The sequence below is a fragment of the Mustela erminea genome, chromosome 15 (assembly GCF_009829155.1).
Source record: "Mustela erminea isolate mMusErm1 chromosome 15, mMusErm1.Pri, whole genome shotgun sequence".
NCBI classification, from domain to species: domain Eukaryota; kingdom Metazoa; phylum Chordata; class Mammalia; order Carnivora; family Mustelidae; genus Mustela; species Mustela erminea.
Window position 1 is genome coordinate 18,207,164 of NC_045628.1, and position 22,308 is coordinate 18,229,471.

Genomic DNA, 22,308 nt, shown 5'->3' on the forward strand with positions numbered 1-22,308 from the left:
CATTCATCAGTTGATGGACATTGGGCCCTTTCCACAGTTTGGCTGTTGATGATAATGCTGCTTTAAACATCGGGGGGCATGTACTCTTTCAAATCTGTATTTTTATATCCTTTGTGTAAATACCTAGTAGTGCAATTGATGGAAAATAGAGTGATTCTATTTCTCACTTTTGGAGGAAACTCTATACTCTTCTCCAGAGTGGCTGTACCAGTCTGCATTCCTACTAACAGTGTAAGGCACTGTTGGCATCCTCACCAACATCTATCATTTCCTGTGTTGTTAATCAATACATGTTATTATTGACTGTTTATATTATAGCCACCCTAGGAGGGGCGCGAAGTGGTATCTCATTGTCTCATTGTGGTTTGATGTGAATGTTCTTAATGACTAGTGATGTAGAACATATTTTACGAGCCACATTTATTTTACTAGCCACATTTATACTTTCCTTGGAGAATGTCTAAACCCTTTGCCTATTTTTATCAGGTTATTTTTATTGATGCGTTGTCTAATTGTATTAATTAGTACCTTTATGTAAACATTAGCTTGGCGAGTATAATACATGATAGGGATGTCTTACTTGTGAATTTAAAGCACATGCTTCTGGTAATCCCATTCTGTTCTTGGAACACACAATAGTTCTAACATTTTTTCTATTTCTATTATGTTTTATTTTTAATTTGTGTATTTATTTATATTTTGCTCGATCTTAATTTATTGTTATAGGTACATTGATGCTCTTGGGCACATTTCTAACAGATAGTGATCATGAATTATATCCTTCATTTATGTAATTTTCATTTCTCGTTTGTTTGATTTTTCTTTTTTGTTTTCTGTTTTCATTGCTGTCCTGTATTCCTCGTCTGGAAATACCCTCTCCAACTCTGTCCTGACATGTTTCTGTGAGCTGATCCCATTTATGGCTCCACAATGGGAAAATGACCCAAAGGTGGCCAGTCAAGAAACCAGCAGATGCCTCAGGGAAAGGAAGAGCCCCAAAACCGGAGTGATAAGCAAGAACATAGGAAATTCTGAGAAATAAGTCATTTTTTTTTCTTGCTAAACTAGAAGGTGATGACCCTAGAAGTTTTATGGCTTACCTCATTATCATCTGGGGAAAGCCTGCCTGAGAAACAAACCAACACAGACAAGTTTCATTGAGAAGTAGACAAGAATCCCAATAGTGTTTATGAGGAACTAGATCAAATCAGACCCTCAGTTATCTGCAGCAATTGGGCTTTTTGGTTATACGGCCCTAATAGCCACCCCTTTCCTCTGCAAGTATTAAATGAATTTGAGTTTCTGGCACTTCCTACCTACCAAAAACAATGTTACCCATTATAAGAAATAATGTCTGTAGTGCCTTTTCTTTTTCTCAATGCATTAAAGTATCATTTTCAAAAAGATAAAATGTATGCCTCTAAAACGAATATATAAAGAGCTATTGTGAAAGACTTGTTCAATTCCTTAATGAGGGAATAAGAAGAGCAATAAAGCTGCTTGAAAGAGATTAGCATTATATTCAGTGGGAAAAAAAAAGAACACTGGGCTATTAGTCTAATGTTAGAATAATAACAAATAAGATTAATATTTTTCAGGTAAATAAAACAATAACTTTGCAGGGTTTTTCTCACTCAGATAAAAATAACTTGTAATTCAACAGGACAAAAATTATTTTTAATGTATTAACTATCTGCAAATTAACATGTAGCTTTACAGAGCACAGTATGGCCTTTACAGTGAGTAAAATAGTAACTAAAAACAAACAAACAAAAAAATACATATACCTTGTGATAACTCAGGTGCTCTCTCCTATTAAATCATCAAAAGAGTATTAGCATAATGTTGCCTTCTTCTCATTTTTTGGGTAACTTCCAAAAATATTACTACTTCATTGAGAGAAATTATAACCACATAACATTTGGCAATACAGGAGATTATTATTAGAACCCTTCTCTGTCTGCTTGGATAAAGATTTCCTATCCCTAGATCAGACCCAGAGGTAGGTCACCTTGATGTGCATTAGTCCTTGCCCAATGGCAAGAACCAGCATCAAACACCTACTGTTGATTGATGGACTAAAGTGGGATCCTCTTCAAATCAGACTGTCCATATCATATAGACAAACACAGCTCAAAGGTCAGTGAAGAATTTAGGACACCTCTTAACACTGAACCTCTTATACCCACTACACACCGGCGCTGGCTTTCTACGTCTATCCCTTTTCCCACTGCCCTTGGGTGGTTTTGCAACAGTGGCAGCAGCAGCCACAACAGTGTCTCATCTGCTTGTTCTAGTCTCCAAACAAACACAGAGTGCCTGAAAATGGAAGAAGGAACCAGGAAGCTGCAGCTTTAAAGACTGGGAGGTTCTCCTTTTCTCAAAAGACAGCTGCTGAAGGGTCAGATATCAGCTCCCAGCTCCTCTGGTCCATAAAGGCCCTAAGGGCACAGTCCTAGGAGAAAAATGGGAGTGGAGCCAAAGACCCCATGGCTAGACTGCACATTTTTGAAACGTGAAGACTTTGAAAAGTCCTCTTAGGTCTTCCTTAGTTGTTAAATGTGAAAACAGAGAATTGAGTGGAGAGCCTACCCAGAGCCTATCAGACTGCATCTCTCATCCTTCCCCCATACACATTCATGGCCAGCGAGAAACATACCAAGGGGAGCACTGACAGAGTCTTCCCTGATCATCATCAGTTGAAGTAGGTCTTCAAAGACACAAAATGAAAAGCTTACAGAAGAAGGGGCCAGGGTTGGGGACATGCAACCCTCCACTGTAGAGCTTCCTGAACAAGAATAATTGCTGATGTGGAAAGATATTTCCCTGTTAAGTTCTTGGCACAGTCCAGGAAGACTCCAGGTGGCCAGAGCGGCTGAGTATCTGTCTTGGCCTACAGAGCCTATTCCATATCCCCCGGCTGTGTGATATGACTGCTGACTTTGTGGGTGAAGAGGTGGCCAGGGGTGGCAGGCACTGTTTTCTTGTCAATTCTATCACCTCCACTGAGGTCTGCCCTGGTTTTTAGGCACCAGGGACATTCTGAGCAGAACTGTGTAGTCTACTGTGGCCATAGAGTCATGGCAACATGAGATGACCCATCAATGGCCTTGGGGTGCAGAGAAGTTCCACTGATGGTCATGATACTCTGTGTAATGTTGCTCCATGACCAGCAGTGGGGGGCCCAACAGCCCAGAGAATACTGTGAGAAGTGGTAGTTTTACAGTCAGAATGGGATTTTTTCTGTGTCTAAAACCCTCTGTTACTATGAAAGGAGAAACAAAGAACTGACCAGAAGAATGTCTGACCCTCTGGAGTAAAAATAACGAATGGTTTGAGAATTTGGGCCACTTAGTAAGAGAGTTTGGAGAATTTGAATTAACTATGCCAGAGGCAAGCTTTAAAACTTCCTTAAGACATAGTAAACGTGAAGATGAGGAATAAAGAGCTAGAAAGCTACCACTCTTCACTTGAGCTTAAACCAGGTACTTCCAGGAAGCATGGAAAAGAGAAAAATCTCTACGTTTACAAGTTCAGATGATGGTTGACATTATAAACAAAGTTAACTCCTTAGAAGAAGCGTCACAGCTGCAACTAAAACAGCCTTCAAAATCTAGCCAAACAATGAAGAAAAGCTTCAGACAGCATTAATGAGGACTTTGGAGGTAAAGTCTAATCTTCAGAGAAGGATAAAGTTCCTTTCATAAGAACCTCAAAAATGGAAGCATAGAGTGGACAAATTTACTAAAAAGAAAAAATAATCTCATAAAACTCTGCCCACAGAGTGAGTTCTCAATAAGAAAGGGTCAGATCAACCCTCTAGGTGAACACTTGTTACAGATGAATAGTTGGGCTGCTGATCTTGGAGAAGAGAGCAGAGATTGTGCAAACATTAAATAGGATATAAGGAAGGCACTGGAAAATGGAGGCTTCTTCATTGGTGAAGCCAAAGGACTGCTGATTTATATGACTGAGTTAAGTACCACTTTACAAACTTTCAAAGAAGAAGAGAAAGTAAATGTACACCAAGTAACTGCAGAAGCTAGAATTCTCAATGCAAAAATCATTTAAAATCATGTGAAAAATCTCCAACCAAGAAAGCTTTGCTGCATTCAGAAAACACACAAGTAGAAAGGGAGAGATGAAAATTGCAGCAGGAATATCATATGCTTCTTGAACTTGATCAAGAAAAGGAAACCAAGTTTCATGCATGAAGCTTCCGATTTAGAGAGAATTTACTCCATTTAAGGTAGAAAGGAATCACTCCAAACCAGCTAAAAATATCAGTGATGCATCTGAACAGCCACACACTTAGAAAATTCAATTAAAAATACTTCAGAAAAATTAAAAAGAATCCCTGGGTATTATTAAAACCTTCAGGCCCAGGAGACAAAAGCTCGTGTTACTGAGATAAGAGCTCTGTTTGCTCAGAGAAACAACAATAACTTAACAAAGCAAATACATCACACAAAAATTGAATGAGGAAGAAATTAAAGGTTTTGAATACTGTCCTTCCATTGTTCATTAAAAAAAAAAAAAATGCATTTGGCAGAGGCCTAAGACCAAAGGGCAGGACTCTTCCAGATGGCAGATCCCTGAGGAAAGAGAAGCACTTGGCCGTGATAGGGAGGGAAGGAAAAGATCCATGCCCAGTATCCACCAGTTGTCAACCCCCAGGCTTGCTCCAGTCTGGCCAACTCCATCCTGAGTCAGCAAGTTTTCCAGAAGAGCCAGACAGAGCTGTGAAGTTGAAACAGTGATCCTAACAAGAAAGCCTAAAAAAGAAGAATTGAATAAAACAGGAGTGAATAGTCTGGAAAGATATCGGGAAAGCAGGCAAAATAACAACCTTCAAATATCCAAAGTTTAAGATGGCCAAGACTAAGTCCCTGTCTTCAGAGCATTAGAGTCTAGAGTACAATGCATGGCAACTGAGGACATAACTATTCGTTCACCATAAGGATGAATTTTCAAACAACTAGAAATAATGTGCAAACAAGACAGGCCATTGTTCCAGAAGATCTTTGTCCAGATTTTCCTTTATAGATCTCTAGATCTTCACAAGATATTTAATAATTATTCATCTCTTAGGAAATTAAGTAGAAATGAACCATCATGGCTTTCAGTATTTATTCTCAAGTAATTCATTTTATAATCTTTCTCAGAAAGATAACATCCCAAATTAATCATGCCACATTCTCAAAGGTTTAGGAAATATCTATCTTTAAATTATGCAAGTTTCTAATCTAATGTGTTCCTTAAAAAAAAAAAAAATAGGCTTACCTCATATGAGGTGTGTGGGTCGTGACTGGCCCTCACTACTGAAAATCATTTCAAGCTCTGGAGACATCCTCAAAGGACCAAACTGGACCTCCCTTTCCCCCATGACCTATAAGTACACGGGGAAAATCTCCAAAAGATGAAGGATTTAGATCTTATCATGCATGTGAGGGAAATTCTTAACAGCAGAGGCTGACCATGTTACAGAAATATCTTGATATATTACATTTATTTGAGCATAAAATCCCTGGACAACAGAACCTTTGATTTACCTCTAGTCAGAAAATTTTTGCCTCACTCCACAGTTGAAAAGAGCTCAATGATTCCAGCCCTGAGAGGAGAACCCACTAATTATGGCTACATACTCCTGCCGCCATTCTGCAAAGGCCAGTTTCCTCTCACTACTAGTGTGCGGAACTAAGCAGGTGACAACATCCTGAAGTGACTTCGGTATGAGACCATGACTTGGACTGAATGGTCTCTCATAATCTAATGAATCTTCTTTTTATGAGTTTACAGGTTTTTCTACTTGGGTTGGCCCGCTTAGATTGGATTCGCTCTGAGATCTCCTTTACCCTAGAAACTTGTATCTTTCCCCTTCATTTCTGACTAGTTGACGTCTTCTGATTGTCCCTTGTCTCGTGTGGAGCTCGTTCTTTGTAGAAGAACATGTCCAGTGGAAGAATCTACTAATAACATCAACCCTCCACATAAATTAAATAAAAAATCAGGCAAAGGTTAAAATGATAGTTTAAGTATATTATGAGTATGTTTTCAATGAAGTTTCACCTAGCTACCCAAAAAACTGATCCATAGGTTGTTAATTTACAACTTTTGGTCATGGTCTTTTATTCTGTGGCAGCCAAATACAAAAACGTACATGAATAAAAGCTTGTTTAAAAAAAAAAAATTGCTTCAGACATAATTCCTTCTTGGCTTTTTGTTTCTTGTGGAACTGTTGAAGGTTGTCCCTAAGAGGATGTGACTGCCAGGTGACATGCAAGCTGGACAGAGGTAATGGGAGGCTCCAAACCTCTGCCTACCCTTGTCCTTGGAAAGTACATTCCTCCTACCGTTCCCACTCTGGAAACCATTTCAGGGATGCACCTTTCAGAGAGTAATGTGTTGTCTCAACCTTATTTGTCCTATAATCTCTATTATACAAAATCATATAACACAGTGATTTTTAGGAAATTGTATGCCACATTATAGAAAAAGAGAACAAAATTAGTGCCTTGCCAGAAATCATCTAGGTTACTATTTTAATTTTCCTTTTCAATTTATATAGAAGAATATCACTGAGATACTTAAAAACACATGATTAATTTATTACGGTTTCATTTTTAGATGCAGATAAATGTGAGTGTATAGACAGGAAGTGATGAGGTATAGTTATCTCAACAACAGAGTTTAATTAGAGTGCACTAGCGTGTACAATTCACCTTAAACTCAATTTTGATAGGTATTAAAATTGAAGTGAATAGCTATTCTAAAGTAATTTGAATGCAACCAGCTGAATCTCTACTAATAGTGCATAGGTAAGAGATGTGAAAAACTGATTATCTCTTTAAAAATACAAATTAGGACTTTTACTGTTGGAAATTATGTTTCTAAACCCATTACAGACTTAAAAAAAAAAAAAAAAAAAAAAAGCTTTTTGTGGTGGTAATTCCCAAGATAGCAACAGAGGAGGCTCCTGAACTTCCCTCCTGCCACAGAGGCACCAAATGGACAAACCATACAACTACACATAGAGAAATTTCCTCTGAAAGAAATCCAGAAACTAGCTGAACACATTGGGGACTGAGAAAACACCGATCCTGAAATGGGCAAGCAGGACCGAGACACACACACTTGCCATAAATCCCATCCTCGGCAAAGCACCATTCAGTCTGGAGAGCAACCCCCAATCCCAGTTGTGAAAACAGAGCAGATCAAAATTTATGAGATCCAGCAAAAGCAGTGCTGGCTGGGAAGTTTATAGTGATGAACATCTATGGTAAGGGGGAAAACCTCACAAATAAACAACGTAACTTTACATCCTTAGCTAGGGGAAAAATAGAACTGAGCCCAAAGTTGCCAGAAGAAAAGACATAACAAAGATCAAGGCAGAAATAAATGAATTGGCAACTAGGAAAACAATAGAAAATATCAATGAAATTAAGAGCTGGTCTTTGAAAAGATAAAAAAGTAGCTAGACTCAGAAAAAAATGGGGAAGTCTCAAATAATAAAATTATAACTGAAAGAGGAAACATTACAACTGACACCACAGAAATATAAAGAATCATAAGAGACAGCTAAGAGCAACTTTATGCCAACACAGTGGATAATCCAGAATAAATGGATAAATTCCTGGAAGCATAGAACCTACCAAAACTAAATCATGAAAAGAAATAAAAATCTGAACAGACCAATAATGAGTAAGAAGATTAAATCAGTAATAAAAACAAAACAAAACAAAACAAACACCTCTCGACAAAGAAAAGCCCAGGACCAAATTTCTCTGGTGAATTCTACCAAATATCTAAATAAAAATGTGATGTTGTCAATTGTATGCCAATAAAGCAGGAAAAAAATTTTGCTTCTAAAATTGTATAGAATCAATGCTCTGCTGAATTTCTTAGTAACATCTGTTCCATTTAGAAGATGTTGAAATGCTGAAATTAATACAGGTCCTGGGTTCTTTGAGTAAGGTAAAATATTAAATTATATTAAGCGGGGAGCCTGCTTCCTCCTCTCTCTCTCTCTGCTTGCTTCTCTGCCTACTTGTGATCTCTGTCAAATAAATAAATAAAATCTTTTTAAAAAATGCTAAATACAATGAATAGCAAAACAACCAAGTTTTTATTTACAAAATAAATAAATGATTTCCTAATAAGGAATCATTCAGTCATTAAATGATTAAATCATTTAATCATTAAATAATCTATTAATTATTAATTAATAGCCATTAATATTAAAACACATTATGGAGTTGCATAATGTTTTCTAAAAATTCCAGGGTTTTTTCTCATTCAAGGAAAATCTTGACAATTATTTCCTTACATTAAATGATTAAAAATCTTTTTAACTCTACAACACATTAGGAAGGTCGTGTTTGCTTTGGGAGCATTTACAACATCAGAGAAACCAACAAAGTATCCATAAATAATGCAATGAGATGATAATTAGTAGGATTCAAACATTCACCATGTACAAGACGCTCATCTAAGTGTGAAAGCTCATTTTATTCTAACAAGAACTCCATGGTGTAGGTATTATTCTAGGTAGGTATTTCACCAAAGCAGAGAGAGATCAGTAATCAAACGCTCAAACTCACAGCTACTAAGTGTACAGCAGATGTGAAATCCAGTCCGACAGTAGAGCCTGTGCTTTTAGTATCTACACTTTGCTGACTCTCTGTTAGTGTTTTATTAAATTAAGCATTGCCTTAAGCCTCAGAATAATTATAAAATGAAAATACTCTATTGTAAATTAGATTCTCTTTCTCTAATGGCTTATTAAATAGAAGATACTTACAATTTTCTCAGGAAACTGAGAACATTTTTCTTTCCAGTTGAAATTCATCCAACGGAAACATGATACAGCAGATACCTCTATGGATTTCTTAAAGTGAAAATATGTATTTACTGAGGACTTGACTTGGAAGTCCTAGATCTCAGAGATTGCTTTGGGAATGTGAGAAAGTCATTATGTTCTGGCTCTCCAGTAATTTATTTTGAGTTTGTTAAATTCGTTGATGTGTGAACTGGTTATCGAAGCTTGATAAACAGCTTATAAATCACTCTGAAGTTGGCAGAAATAAATATTAATGAGTCAATTTTCAAGGAATTTAAAGTCAGTATCTCCTTCTGCTGCTGCCATAAGTTTTAAAGAGAATCTCAGTTGTTTCATTTAGAAAAGAATCTACAACGTATTAGTAATGATGGGTATTTCTCAAGATAGTCATAGGACGACTGATTTAGCAAATCAAATGATTTGCCTAAAAGAAAAGAACGTTCTTTATAAATCCACCACAGAGTTTCATATGACAGCAATCTTGTTTAAAACTTGTTTATAGGGGCGCCTGGGTGGCTCAGTGGGTTAAGCCTCCAACTTTTGGTTTGGGCTCAGGTCATGATCTCAGGATGGTGAGATCAAACCCCAAGTCGGGCTCCACACTCAGCCGGGAGTCTGCTGGAGATTCTCTCTCTCCCTCCCTCTGTCTGCCTCTCCCCGCTGCTCACCCACACTCTCTCTTTAAAATAAGTAAATAGAATATTTTAAAAATAAATAAAAACAAAACTTATGTATAAAAACAAGTACAATGGTGATTCTAACCCTTTAAGATACTAAAGCAACCTGCTTCCCTGAAGTCGGCTCAGGGCCAGCCTTAGAATAGGGAAAGGAAAAAGCATTTCTAGGACCCATGTCTACCCATGTCAGAGCCTTACTGACATTAGTCCACCTGAACCGTGTCTGCCTTCTCCACACAAGACCAAACAGATTCAAAGGGTGTTAGTAGCTTTCCCAGGCCACATGACAAATGACTAGCAAACGCAGGATTTGAAAAACATGTTTATCTAAGTATGAATCTCTATTAGTTCAGTGTTTGAAATAGGAAAAACACAATTTTCTATGTGATAGATTTTAAGGATACAAACAGGCCCTGCAGTTCTTGAAAATACATAATAAAAGGCATTAAAACCTATGTACTTAGGGGTGCCTGGGTGGCTCAGTGGGTTAAAGCCTCTGCCTTTGGCTCAGGTCATGATCCCAGGGTCCTGGGATTGAGTCCCACATCGGGCTCTCTGCTCCGCGGGGAGCCTGCTTCCTCCTCTCTCTGCCTGCCTCTCTGCCTACTTGTGATCTCTCTCTGTCAAATAAATAAGTAAAATCTTAAAAAAAAAAAAAAAGAGTGCTGTGGTTGACTTCCATTTAAAAAAAAAAAAAACACCCTATGTACTTAGAGATATTAGAGAACTCCAGCCCTACAAGTTTGCATAGCATGCCCCAAATTAATAATCAAATCTAGGCTGGATTTCAGAGCTCTTGGGCCTGTTCTCCCTTCTGCAGATACTCGATATCATAGTATTCATATTTACTTCTTGGATCTTATTTCTTGTAACTAATATATACTTGAAGCCTTCAATGTCTTTTAGACTTCATTTTGAGTTGGTGTATTACATTCCTCCCAAACGTTCTGGTGCTAATCTGATCTCCAGAAAGGAACGAGCTTGCAGAGAGATTCCAACCACTGCATATGGTTGGGAGTCTCATTCACTGTCCAAGGACACCCAGCTGAATAAATTGGGAAGCAGGAGTTGATATCCAGCTCACTCTCTACCCACCAAGCCATACAAAAGTGTGGCATGCACCTAAAGAGGGCACCATGTCTAATCTGGTTAAGGGTACCTTATAGGCTCACATGGGCCCTGCAAAGACCTTGAAAGTTAGGAAAAAAGGTGAGGAGATGATTGCACATAAATACTTTCAGTTTCAAAATCTACCAGAAATTTAAAAAACTGACCTATAAGGCTAATGATTAGGATGTTTATTAATTCAGTAAATTAGTACTGGGGGGCGGGAGATGTCTTCTCTCAGCACCAAGGACTATAATTTTGTTTCAGGAGAAATGATGGAGGGTCAACACCAGCAACAGGTCCTATTTCATTATATGGGATATGAGAATGTTACTCAGGAGCCTGTGAATATGTAAGAAAATGATTCTACAGAAGGTGGGAGAAACAGAAAACTCCTGCTCCCTTTTACTCCATGATTTTGTTTCCAACACTTTCTAAAGTCTTCTTGGAATAAAACACCATATTGCATATGGCACATTTTGAAAAATCATTATACCATCACTGTGACAGATTCTGAAGAGTCTCTGAAGAAACACTTCCGAACATTAAGCTGTCAAGTCTTCATTTAATGAATATATCATTAGCATTTTCTATTTGAATGCTGAACACCTTGGAAATGCTAACAATAACGACCCATTTTTTTGAGTAACAGGCACCATACTAGGTAGTTCACATACATATTGTCTATCTTCCCAAAAAAGAATACTCCAAAAGTCACGTGTTATTCTTTTTTTTTTTTTTTTTTAATCAATGAGGAGACAGGCTCAAAGAATCTAAAGCATCTGGGAATTTCTGGCAGAGGGCAGATTCGAATCCTTGCTGGTCCTGATTTTAAACCAGAGTCCTCTCCCTCACTGAACTAACCCTAGGAGAAGGCTTCTACTTCAAGGAAAAAGTGGAACACAGCTAACCAAACTTCTACTGTAAGATATAGAAAATATACCTTGACTCAAATATGGCAATCCATGCATTCTCCCACTCTTTCCTGAGGCCCTAACTTGTTTAGCTGTCATCATTTTCAAGTTCATAAACAGTGTGCTTATAAAGCACGGAACTTTATGTATGGGGCTAATGCCTGAGTTCCAAGCCATGGGTCAGGAGATGTGGTGTGGCTGCTTACCTGTTCTGATAACTTCTGTCCATCGAGGTGAGCTTGCGTCACAGCATCATTAACAAGCACGTGGAAGTTCAGGAGCACATGTTCAATGTCGTATGTTCCATGCATGGCATCTGAGAGCTCCTCCAGTGACCGGATGTAGGCATGCCAGTGCGGATTCAGCTCTGCCGTGTGTGCCAAGCAGCCTCTCACGACGTTGAGGCAGTACCCCATGCAAGGCTTGCTGAGAGTCAGGCCCTGGCAGAGAGGACAGTACTGCATCCTCAGCAGGGCCCTGCTGCACTCTTTGGAGACGTGCAGATGGTCTGTTGTATTGATGACCTCAATGCCCAGATTCAGCGCCTGAAGAAACGTGCGGCTTGGCAGCAGCGATCTCCCCATCTGCCCCATTACTCTTTGGGGAATATTACCAAAGGGACTAACATCCCGGCGGGCCATCCGGAGGCATTCCGAATATTCCAGGGAACTGTCCGACACGCCAGGGTTAATGAGGTGATTGTAGACGAGAGGGAAAAGACTGTCAAAGAATCGGTTTATGAACTCTTCGGGATTAACATCCGCACCAAATAAATAGAGCCCCACGTCAGTGAACAGCTCCTGAATGGAAGCTGCAGCCTCTAGGGCCATGTTCCTGTAGGTGTTGCAGAAGAGAATGCTGGTGTAGTTCTCTGCTTGCCTGATGAGAGTTTCCAGGGTTTCTGTGACAAAAGCAGAGGTAAAACAGGAAAAGGCTTAGTCTGCATGTTGAAACTGTGCATCTGTCTGCTCCAGACAGTAAATGAGCTTAATGCATCCTACCCAATGCACTAAGGATCCAAATGGGAGTGTTCCACCTACTAAACCTACGTTAGCCCTCCCAGGATAATGGCTGGTCAACAGTAGGCATTACACATACCACATAAACATTTTAAGATGCATTTCCCAGAGTCATACATCTTTAGAAAGTATAGACATAAAAAAGAAGTTACGATACAGTGGTTGCCTACTTACGCTGTCCCACAGTCAACCGTAATCCACCAATGATGGAAGGAAAAGTGTCACTGAGGAGATAATTTCCAGCCGTGGGTTCATTGTTGATAAAAGACTGTCGTTAGATGTTTGATTAGCACCTACTGTATTTTACACTTTTTCTTTTTTTTTTCCTTTTTTTTCCCCCAGAATGAAAGCTAGTAGATTATACACCAGTTACTGCACAGAGAAGCTCAATGCCCATAGGCAAGACTGATAATCCTCCCACCCCCCCAGCATGGTCAAATTAAAAAGAAAGTAAAATAGTTCATGGTTAAACAATGCCTTGACTGGCAAACCCTGTTAAGTAGTAGGAAAGTCATGAGTTGTATTAGTCAATGACAATAACTCTGTGAGCATCTTCTGAACTGTGTTCTGTTGTTCTTATTACCTTATCACCCGAAAACTACCAAACTACCATGCGACATTTTATTTTCTCACTTAGGAACGGATGCTTCCCAATCAATTTCTCCATAGAAATAACAGAGCATAATTTTTCTACAAATTAAGGAAGGCTGTAGTAATCGGCAAGCAAAAGTTGTATTTCAAAATGATAGCTTTAGGCAGCAGTTGAATACCTTGGATATTCTAGTAATTACATTTTATAATTAGCCTAATTATAATAAATAATGATGCTGGACTGTTATCAATATATAATTAATTGTAAAATACACTCAATAAAATTATCTCCCATAACCCCGGTCTCATCGTTATTTTTAATTGGGTTGTAAAAGACCACACAATAATTCACTAATCAGACCATTGAATATATTATAAAAGGAGATGCAATGACATAGAATAAAACGAAATAATAAAAGGCAGAAGTGCAAGGCGAGCTACAAATAATGTGAAGCTGTGTCAAGAATATGCCGTAGTGTCCTAAAAACAGATACATAGCAACAACACCAAACCAAACCAAACCCCTTTATGAAAAGCGCAGACAGATGAAATACAGTATCGTGTATTCTGATTCTATGCTGAGACCATGAAATGTTGGGTTTCAAGCTTTAGTGTGATATATTAAGGTGCCTGCTCCAGACAGAACGATTGTTTCTCCCCTGAAATTAATCTGCTGAAATCTAATCTCCAATATGACGACGGCACTTGGGAGTGAGGCCTTCGGGAGGTAACTTGGTCACGAGGGTGAAGCCCTCGTGAATGGGATTAGCGCCTCCACAAAAGAGGCTCTGGAGAGCTCCTTTGTCCCTTCTGCTATGTGAGGACACAGTGACATGACCATCTGGGAACCAGGAAGGAGGTTCTTGCCAGACAATGAATCTGCCAGAACAAGGATATTGGACTTCCTGGCCTCCAGAACTATGAGAAATAAATGTTCTGTCGTTTATATAGGGCATCCCGTATTCTGTGACAGCAATCTGAACCAAAGAAGGGCATCTAACCTATTATCAAAGGCAACAGCTTTGATTATTTTATTTTTTTTTTTTTTAGTTTTCAAAAAATATTTTATTTACTTATTCATGAGAGGTGGAGGAGGAAGCAGGCTCATCCCAGAATAGGAAGCCTGATGTGGGACTTGATCCCAGGACCCTGGGATCACGATCTAAGCCAATGACAGATGCTTAACCCACTGAGCCATCCAGGCATCCCCAAAACGATGGCTTTTAAAGGTGGTTGTGACTCTGTTGCAACACAGAGAACTAAGGAAGCAGGACACCTGTTATGTCTGCATCTCCAGTGCCCACGTGAATGTAAGCTATCTACTATACGCTCAGTAAAAATGTGAGTAAAGGGAGGCGTCAAGTGAGATTAGCTGCTCTGCCAAGTGGGCTTATCTGATGGCCCAGGTAGGGTAAGGAAAATTCAGATTGCCAGGTCTCTGCAGCGGCGTTTGCAACCCAGCGGGTCTGTTTCGGTTCCCGAGCCTGCATATAACCATCCGCCTCCATGATTCCTTCAACCTAGACAGGTTTTGAAAAATTGCACTTGCAGATAACCTATGACAGGTTCTGCCTGCGTTCATAGAGGAGCTCCACAAGCATTCCAGCTGACAGTCTGACCCCACAATTGCCGTCTTGACCACTGCACTCTGCTTTCAGAGACCCGCAAAAGTGAGTGTGAAAAATGAATTAAACCTGTGGTCTGAACTAAAATAAAACTGCTAAGCTTATATTGTTCTCATTAATAGACGCTTGTGTCTCTTCGCAAACTGTGTGTGGCCAAGAATTATGAGGTAGGTTGCAAATAAGACTATTTGCCAATGAAGGTTAAATAGCAATGTGTGCAATTTCTTTTAAGATCAAATGAGGATAGATTTAAAGATACCAATACCACAGGCACACTTACATACCTTCCACCATTTTTTCTAAGGTGCGTGCTGTAGACATGATTGTGACTGATATCCACCAAAGATTCTCAGTGCAATGAAGGTTGAATGCTACCCCAGGAATTACAGATGTTCCCTCTGATTTCTGCCAACTCTAAGTGATGTTCAAACACAATTTTTTAAAGCAAAAAATAAAATTTTCCTTTATAAATTCTAGTCCCAGTAATTCAGAACTAATAATGAGTAAAAAATATATAGAATTTATCTTTTCAGCTGCTATAACAAGTAGGTTTTGCAAATTAATTTATTCTGTGAAAGCAGTACTGGAAAAAGATATGAAAGTGTTTACAAACTTTAATTTTATTTCAGACTAGTTTTCCTTTGACCTTTTAAACAAAGTAACTGCAAAATGTAAAAAAATGTTAGGAATCCTGTTAGAGCAACATTTTAAAACTTGTCTCTGATGCTGTGAAAATTAAAATATTAGTTTTCATGACTATGTATTATTTTTGCTAACCTTTGAATAAGAGATGACATGTGTTCAAATATCAACATTCTGATTATTTTCTGAACATCTAAACATAAAATGTTTTTTTTTTTTAGTATTTTACTTATTTATTTGACAGAGAGAGATCACAAGTAGTCAGAGAGGCAGGCAGAGAGAAAGGGGGAAGCAGACTCCCTGCTGAGCAAAGAGCCCAATGCGGGGCTGGATCCCAGAACCCTGGGATTATGACCTGAGCCAAATGCAGAGGCTTAACCCACTGAGCCACCCAGGTGCCCCACAATGTCTTTTTAAAATGGACTCTTCTGCAGCAGTTTCTCAGTATGCTATCAACTCATCGCAATATAAAGATTTGTCTTTCAATTTGTGTTAAATCTGATATTGACACATTCCAGTTAATTGGATTAACCTAAACATATGCTAGTATTTCTGAATGTGTGTATTCGTGATCCCAAACATTTCTCAACTCCGATGATGAAAACAGCAAATAATTGTTCTATATACATTTGAATCTTTAATGATGAAGGATAAACATACTTTTGTGAATTTTTGATCCTAATATAAAATGTTAATATATAAACATTTACAACAGAAACTGAACAATCTAAAGGCCAATCCACTGGGTAATTTTATTTATTTTTTTTTTAAAGAAAAGATGGCGGGGCGCCTGGGGGGTTCAGTGGGTTAAGCCTCTGCCTTCGGCTCGGGTCATGATCTCAGGATCCTGCTATGGAGCCCCACATCAGGATCCCTGCTCAGCAGGGAGCCTGCTTCCCCCATCTGTCTCTCTCCCTGCCTACTTGTGATCTCTGTCGGTCAAATAAGTAAACAAAATCTAAAAAAAAAAAAAAAAAAAAAAAAAAAAGGCAAAATCAGAAGTTGAATTTACTAAAACGTAGTTGTTTGTATTAACTCTGAATTTGCAAACTCATAATTTTGTTCTCCTACTATGTTTTCCAGAGTTGTGCATTTACGTTTTATGGATAGTATTATGATTTTAACAAGAATTTATACTTGTAGGGGTGCCTGCGTGGCTCAGTGGGTTAAAGCCTCTGCCTTCGGCTCAGGTCATGATCCCAGGGTCCTGGGATCGAGCTCTGCATCGGGCTCTCTGCTAGGCAGGGAGCCTGCTTCCCCCTCTCTCTCTGCCTGCCTCTCTGCCTACTTGTAATCTCTTCCTATCAAATAAATAAATAAAATCTTAAAAAAAAAAAAGGAAAGAAAAAGAAAAGCATTTAAAAGAAAAAAAGAATTTATACTTATCAAAAGAACTGTCATATAAACCAGTGATTTTGCTGTTGTGCAAAAGAATAATCCACATACAAAATCAATATGCATAAATCCAAGGTAGGGTAGATGCTAAATAACATATCACATCTACTTCATTATTAAAGAGAAACCATACTGTCCTTTTATTACAAAGTTTTAATAAGTTAAAAAAAATCCCACCTAAGCTATACAAATAATAGTGTTCTGTTGGTTGACAAAAATTATAACACCTATTGAAAATAAATAAACAGGGACGCCTGGGTGGCTCAGTTGGTTAAGCAGCTGCCTTCGGCTCAGGTCATGATCCCAGCGTCCTGGGATCGAGTCCCACATTGGGCTCCTTGCTCAGCAGGGAGCCTGCTTCTCCCTCTGCCTCTGCCTGCCATTCTGTCTGCCTGTGCTCGCTCTCTCCCCTCTCTCTCTCTGATAAATAAATAAAATCTTTCAAAAAAAAAAAAAGAAAGTAAATAAACATTTGCTAGGCTTGCTTAAAGAATTTAAGAAACAGACTAGGGAAAAAAAAAAAAACAACAACAACATCTGTCTGTTGTTTTTCACTGAGAATTTCAATACGCTCTTCTTTCCAATGCTCTCAGACCAAGGCCGGGAACTTCCAACTCTCCTTTTAATGCCTAAGAGTGGTAGGTTGAGCAAGAAACTGTACTCTAATTACTAATTGAATAAAAGCATAATTTCCCCCAGCTTCATGAAAGACTTAATTTATATATCATCTCATTAAGTAGAAAGTGAAGGCAGAATGCATGAAGTGGTCTCCATCCACTTGCATTTTCAACATGAACATCTTGTGAAAATTTAGTAACAAAATCTCCATGACTAGAAACTCATATCAAATTTTTTCAGCCCACATTCCCTTTAGAGATATTTTAGAGTACATACAAATGACAGGTAAACTAAGGATTTAGCTTAAATACAACTGGTAGAGATAAAACAAGATGATACTGATTTAAAATTCAATTTGACAAATTGCAAAATCAGTGAAGACTTATAGGCAAGTAGCGTTTTACAACGGGAGAAACCATATTTATGGGGCTTTGATTGCTTTAAACATAAAGATGATTTCAAAATCTAATGATCATGAAATAACTGTTATAATAACCCTCCTCTGCATGACATGAATAGACATTTTATGATCCTTTTCATATTTTTATTTTTGATATATGAACATTTTAAGATACAAAGTTTGAAGTATCTATTACAATTTAAGACTCCAGATAGTCTCAAACATAGCAATGAAAAAGATGAAGAAAGATTAAATCCTATCCACTGTGGATAATCAGATGATTTTCCAGTGGGTATCCGGGTTGAAGAGAAATTTTCAGAGGAAATCTACTTATTTGTGTCTCACAATTCTCAAGTCACAGATTTTGTTACTACCACAGGTAATTCCTTACTACCTGACTACTTTAGAGCTAGTTTGTGCCAGAAATTATCTTTTCCTCTGTACTGAATTATCAATACATGAGTAGATAGGTAGTGACAGACCATTTTAAGAGCAATTTCTCAACCAGTTTTTATAGCATACATATTACAATGAACTATAATTCCTTCTGCCTTTATCATTTAACAAAAATGCCTTCCAATAATTTTAATATAGTCACATTTAATAATTCCTTTAATTAGTAGAAGACCATCATAGCAACTCCGAAGTTATGCATATTTAAGTAAAAGAAGCAATTACCAATTTCTCCAGTCTGGAAGTTTTTATAGTGATCTCATCCCTTTGATATTTGCATTTTCTGAACTTTTTCATAAAATATGCAAAAAATTTTTCTAGAATATTAATTTAATGACATATTTTTAAATGTTATAAAGGATGATTTATAGTATCATTCTTCAGAAATTAGTCATCTATACAAATAAATAGTAAGTGGATATTAATCTGTATCACCAAAAATTAACATACTGGTAATTAATCTGGTCTCCTTGGACACACTCTGCATGGAAAAATACTTTCTCAACTTTCTCCTTCCTCATTTCCCTCCCCACTGATTTGATTATCATGGTGCTTCACATTTATTATTAATACCATTTTATAATCATTTATGTTCTGAAAATCAATTTATGGCGTCAGCAAGGACTTAAATTCATGTAAGCATTTATGTAACAGATAAAATCCATGCTGAACAACTCACTGTACATTGTTTAAAGTTACTGTGAGAGGAAGATTTTAAATCTAATAATTTTTATTTTTTTTTATTTAAAAAAATAATAATAATAATAATTTTTAAAATAAATCCAGAAACAGGGGTGCCTGGGTCACTCAGTTGGTTAAGCATCAGACTCTTGAGTTGGGCTCAAGTCATGATCTCAGGGCTGTGAGACTGAGCCCTGCATCTGGCTCCCTGATCAGCACAGTGTGTCTGGGATTCTCTCTTACGCTCTCTCTGCCCCTCCCCCACTTGCTCACACTCTTTCCTCTAATAAACAAGTAAAATCTTTAAAAATAAATAAATAAACTCAGAAATACAATCCAGAAATACAGAACTGTCAAATAAAACTATTTTTTCTTCACTGATTTATATCATCTTCTACCATTATAGAAAACTAAAAAAAAAAATCCATAACTTTATTGGTCGGGTTTTTCCCCCCTTTTTTTATTATTATTATATCTTTCGTTTCATTCCATACTCCAACACACTGGTCTCCTTTATTTAAAGAAAAGCCTTTACGTCACTTTACTTTATAATCTCATTTTCTCTTTTTGATAGCTCAGGAAAATAAGAATGTTCTATATTTTCAGCTTAGAGTGACACATTGCCCATTCCTTCTTCAATGGACAATCCAATTTTTTTTTGTCACTCATTATTGCGCTCATTCATTAAACCATTATTCTTGAGTACCTGCTGTAGACCTCAATACTCAAGTTGAAAAAGCCATACAAGTTTCTGCCCTCGTGAGGCTTAGACTCTAAAAGATAGGAAGATATAAAAGCAGGCACAGAAATACAATTTATCACCGTATTAAGTAAATACTATGGGAAAAATTATTAAAAGGCAGAAAGTGACAAGATCACTGTTTTGGAGGGCTCTAGGTCAATCTGTCCATAATCAACTCATCAAAAGTAAATTCCCTGTCGAATCTATTCCTAAAAGCAAACTTTCTGAATTTGCCAACTATATCCAAACTATATATAATATTTGGTTATTTGGCACATTAAGAAATTAATTTGGTAAACTGGTTTGAGCAAAACGATTTTCTATGGATTGACCATTTAAGATAATGTGAGGAGACAAGCCTCCACTGAGGAAACAAATTTGAGAAAAGATTTCAATAATGAAAAAAGCCACCCATGAGCAGATGAGGTGTCGTTGGTAGGTTCACTGGAAATAGAAGGCACGGTTCTGAGTTGTGAAGAAGCTTACTGACTAAAAAAACTGAAGAAACTCAATGTGACTGAAGAACAGTGAAAGGAGGGTTTCAAGAAAGATCAAAGAAATCAGAACAGCCTCAGAGACCATGGTAAGGAGTTTATATTTTATATGCAGAATGAGGACCTACTGGAGAATTTCACACATGGAGAAACGTGATCTGGTTTGTATATTGAAGGATCATGGTGGCTGCTGTGTGGAGAACAGATCATTGGGACAAGAGCAAGAGAGAGAAGACGGAGTTGAGTTCATAAGCTGTGATAACAGCAAGGGTGACAGACGTGATGGGCTGGACAGGGGTGGTAGTGGAGTAAATTACAAAAATCATCACATTGACCGCATGTACTATGTGGTATCCAAAGAAACTCGCTGTTGTATGGGGGCAGATGTAGGAAAAATGGGTAAATGAAAGATACCTCTGAAGCCTGGGTCTCAGCAGCTGGATGCACAGTGGTGCCAATTGCCGAGATGGGCAAGTCTACGGAACCACCATGTTTGTGTGCGGTGGGAGCTGGAAAGTCAAAGTTCTATTTTGGACATGTTAAGATTGAAATGCCAATTAGAAATTGAAATAAAGCTTTTCAGTACAGAGTCAGAGAAAATAATTTGTGTCTCAGGCGAAAAGTGGAGCCCGGTGACACAGACCTGAGACTGATGGGCGCAGAGGGTCAAACCTTGGTAGTGGATGAAATAACCTAAGGATGGAAGACAGGGAATAGTGCCAAGATGCAGGAAAGTAGGAGTAGCCAGCAAGGAGAATGAGAATAAAAAGCCAGTGAAATAAAAAGAAAATCAGGAGAGTAGACTGTGCCAGAAACCAATGAAAGAAAATGATTCAGGTAGAAGGCAGTCATTCATCATGTCAAACACTATTAAGAGGTCAAGTGAAATGAGGAATAACAACTGACCATGGGCACAGACAAGAGGAGGCTCTTACTGACCTTGACCAGAGCTGCCTCAGCAGAATGTGAGCACAAAAGAGAACGGGAATTGAGGCAATATACAGAGAACTCTCTTGAAAATCCCTGCTATAATGGAAGTAGAGAACCAAGACAGGCACAGGAGGGAAATGTGAGGTCAAAGCTATTTGTTTTAGGAGGAGGGAGAATTTATTGGATGTTCATATGGTGATAGGAGCAGTTGGATCAACAAATAAATACTGATGGCTGAACAGGGGGCATAAGAACTGTTCGAGGACATTCTCTGAATAAACAAAAAAATGTAATGTAGGGCATGTGTGGATACAAGGATACTGGCTACACAGTGGGTGCTAAAGTTGCCAAGGATGGCAGCAAGAGAAGTGAAGAGAGAGAGAGAGAGAAAGAGAGAGAGAGAGAGACCTGGGTAATAAAGTCTTGCTTTGATAAGGGAAGATAACCAGAGGTCTGATGAAGGACGGTCTATACTGGTCAATACTTGTGTGTAATTGCAAGGGGATTTTCTTGAGGAGAAGGAAGCAACAATTTGGGATCAAGGAACACACTCCCCCCAAGCATGGAAGATGCCTGTAGTAATTGCCTATTACTGTTACAGCAAATGACCACAAAATAAGCAGCTTAAAACCAGAGAAATTTACTCTCTGGATGCCAAAAGTAAAAATCAGAGCCACCAAGCTAAACTCACTGTATGCCAGGCTGAGCTCTCTCCAGAAGTTCTAGAAGAGAAACTATTCCTTGCCTCCTCCAGCTTTGTGTGGCTGCTAGCATGTTTTTGGCTTATGGTTGTGTAAATTCAGTCTCTGCCTCCTATTCAGATTGTCTTTTCTATATGTATCTCAAGTCTCAGTCTCTCTTTTAAGGATATAATGTGATAGCTTTTAGGGTCTAGCCAAATAATGTCAGATAGTCTTGCCATCATAGGATCCTTAACTTAATCACATCTGAAAAGACCTTTTTTTCAGATTTATTGATGCAGAGTTTGGTCCCTGCTATCTCCAGACGCCATCATTCTACCTACTAGAATACTGATCATAGACGACAACAAGTGTCTACACTTGACTTGCAAACTTAGGGGACAAAGATGCTAGTCTAGGCTCTTCCACAAACAAATCATATGAGCCATTTAACTTCCCTAAATATCAATTTTTTCTTTAATAAAATATGTATCATAGTGT

At 38.1% G+C, this 22,308-nt stretch overlaps 1 protein-coding gene across 5 annotated transcripts in view; it reads right to left on the reverse strand.

Moving 5' to 3' along the window:
* Positions 1 to 22,308, reverse strand: part of GPC5 (glypican 5) — a 1,399,440-nt gene that overhangs the window by 1,116,065 nt on the left and 261,067 nt on the right. For all 5 annotated transcript variants that reach the window (XM_032314680.1, XM_032314683.1, XM_032314682.1 and 2 more), the window contains exon 3: positions 11,744 to 12,438. In XM_032314680.1, coding sequence (XP_032170571.1) covers positions 11,744 to 12,438 — 695 coding nt within the window. The remainder of the gene's footprint in view (positions 1 to 11,743; positions 12,439 to 22,308) is intronic.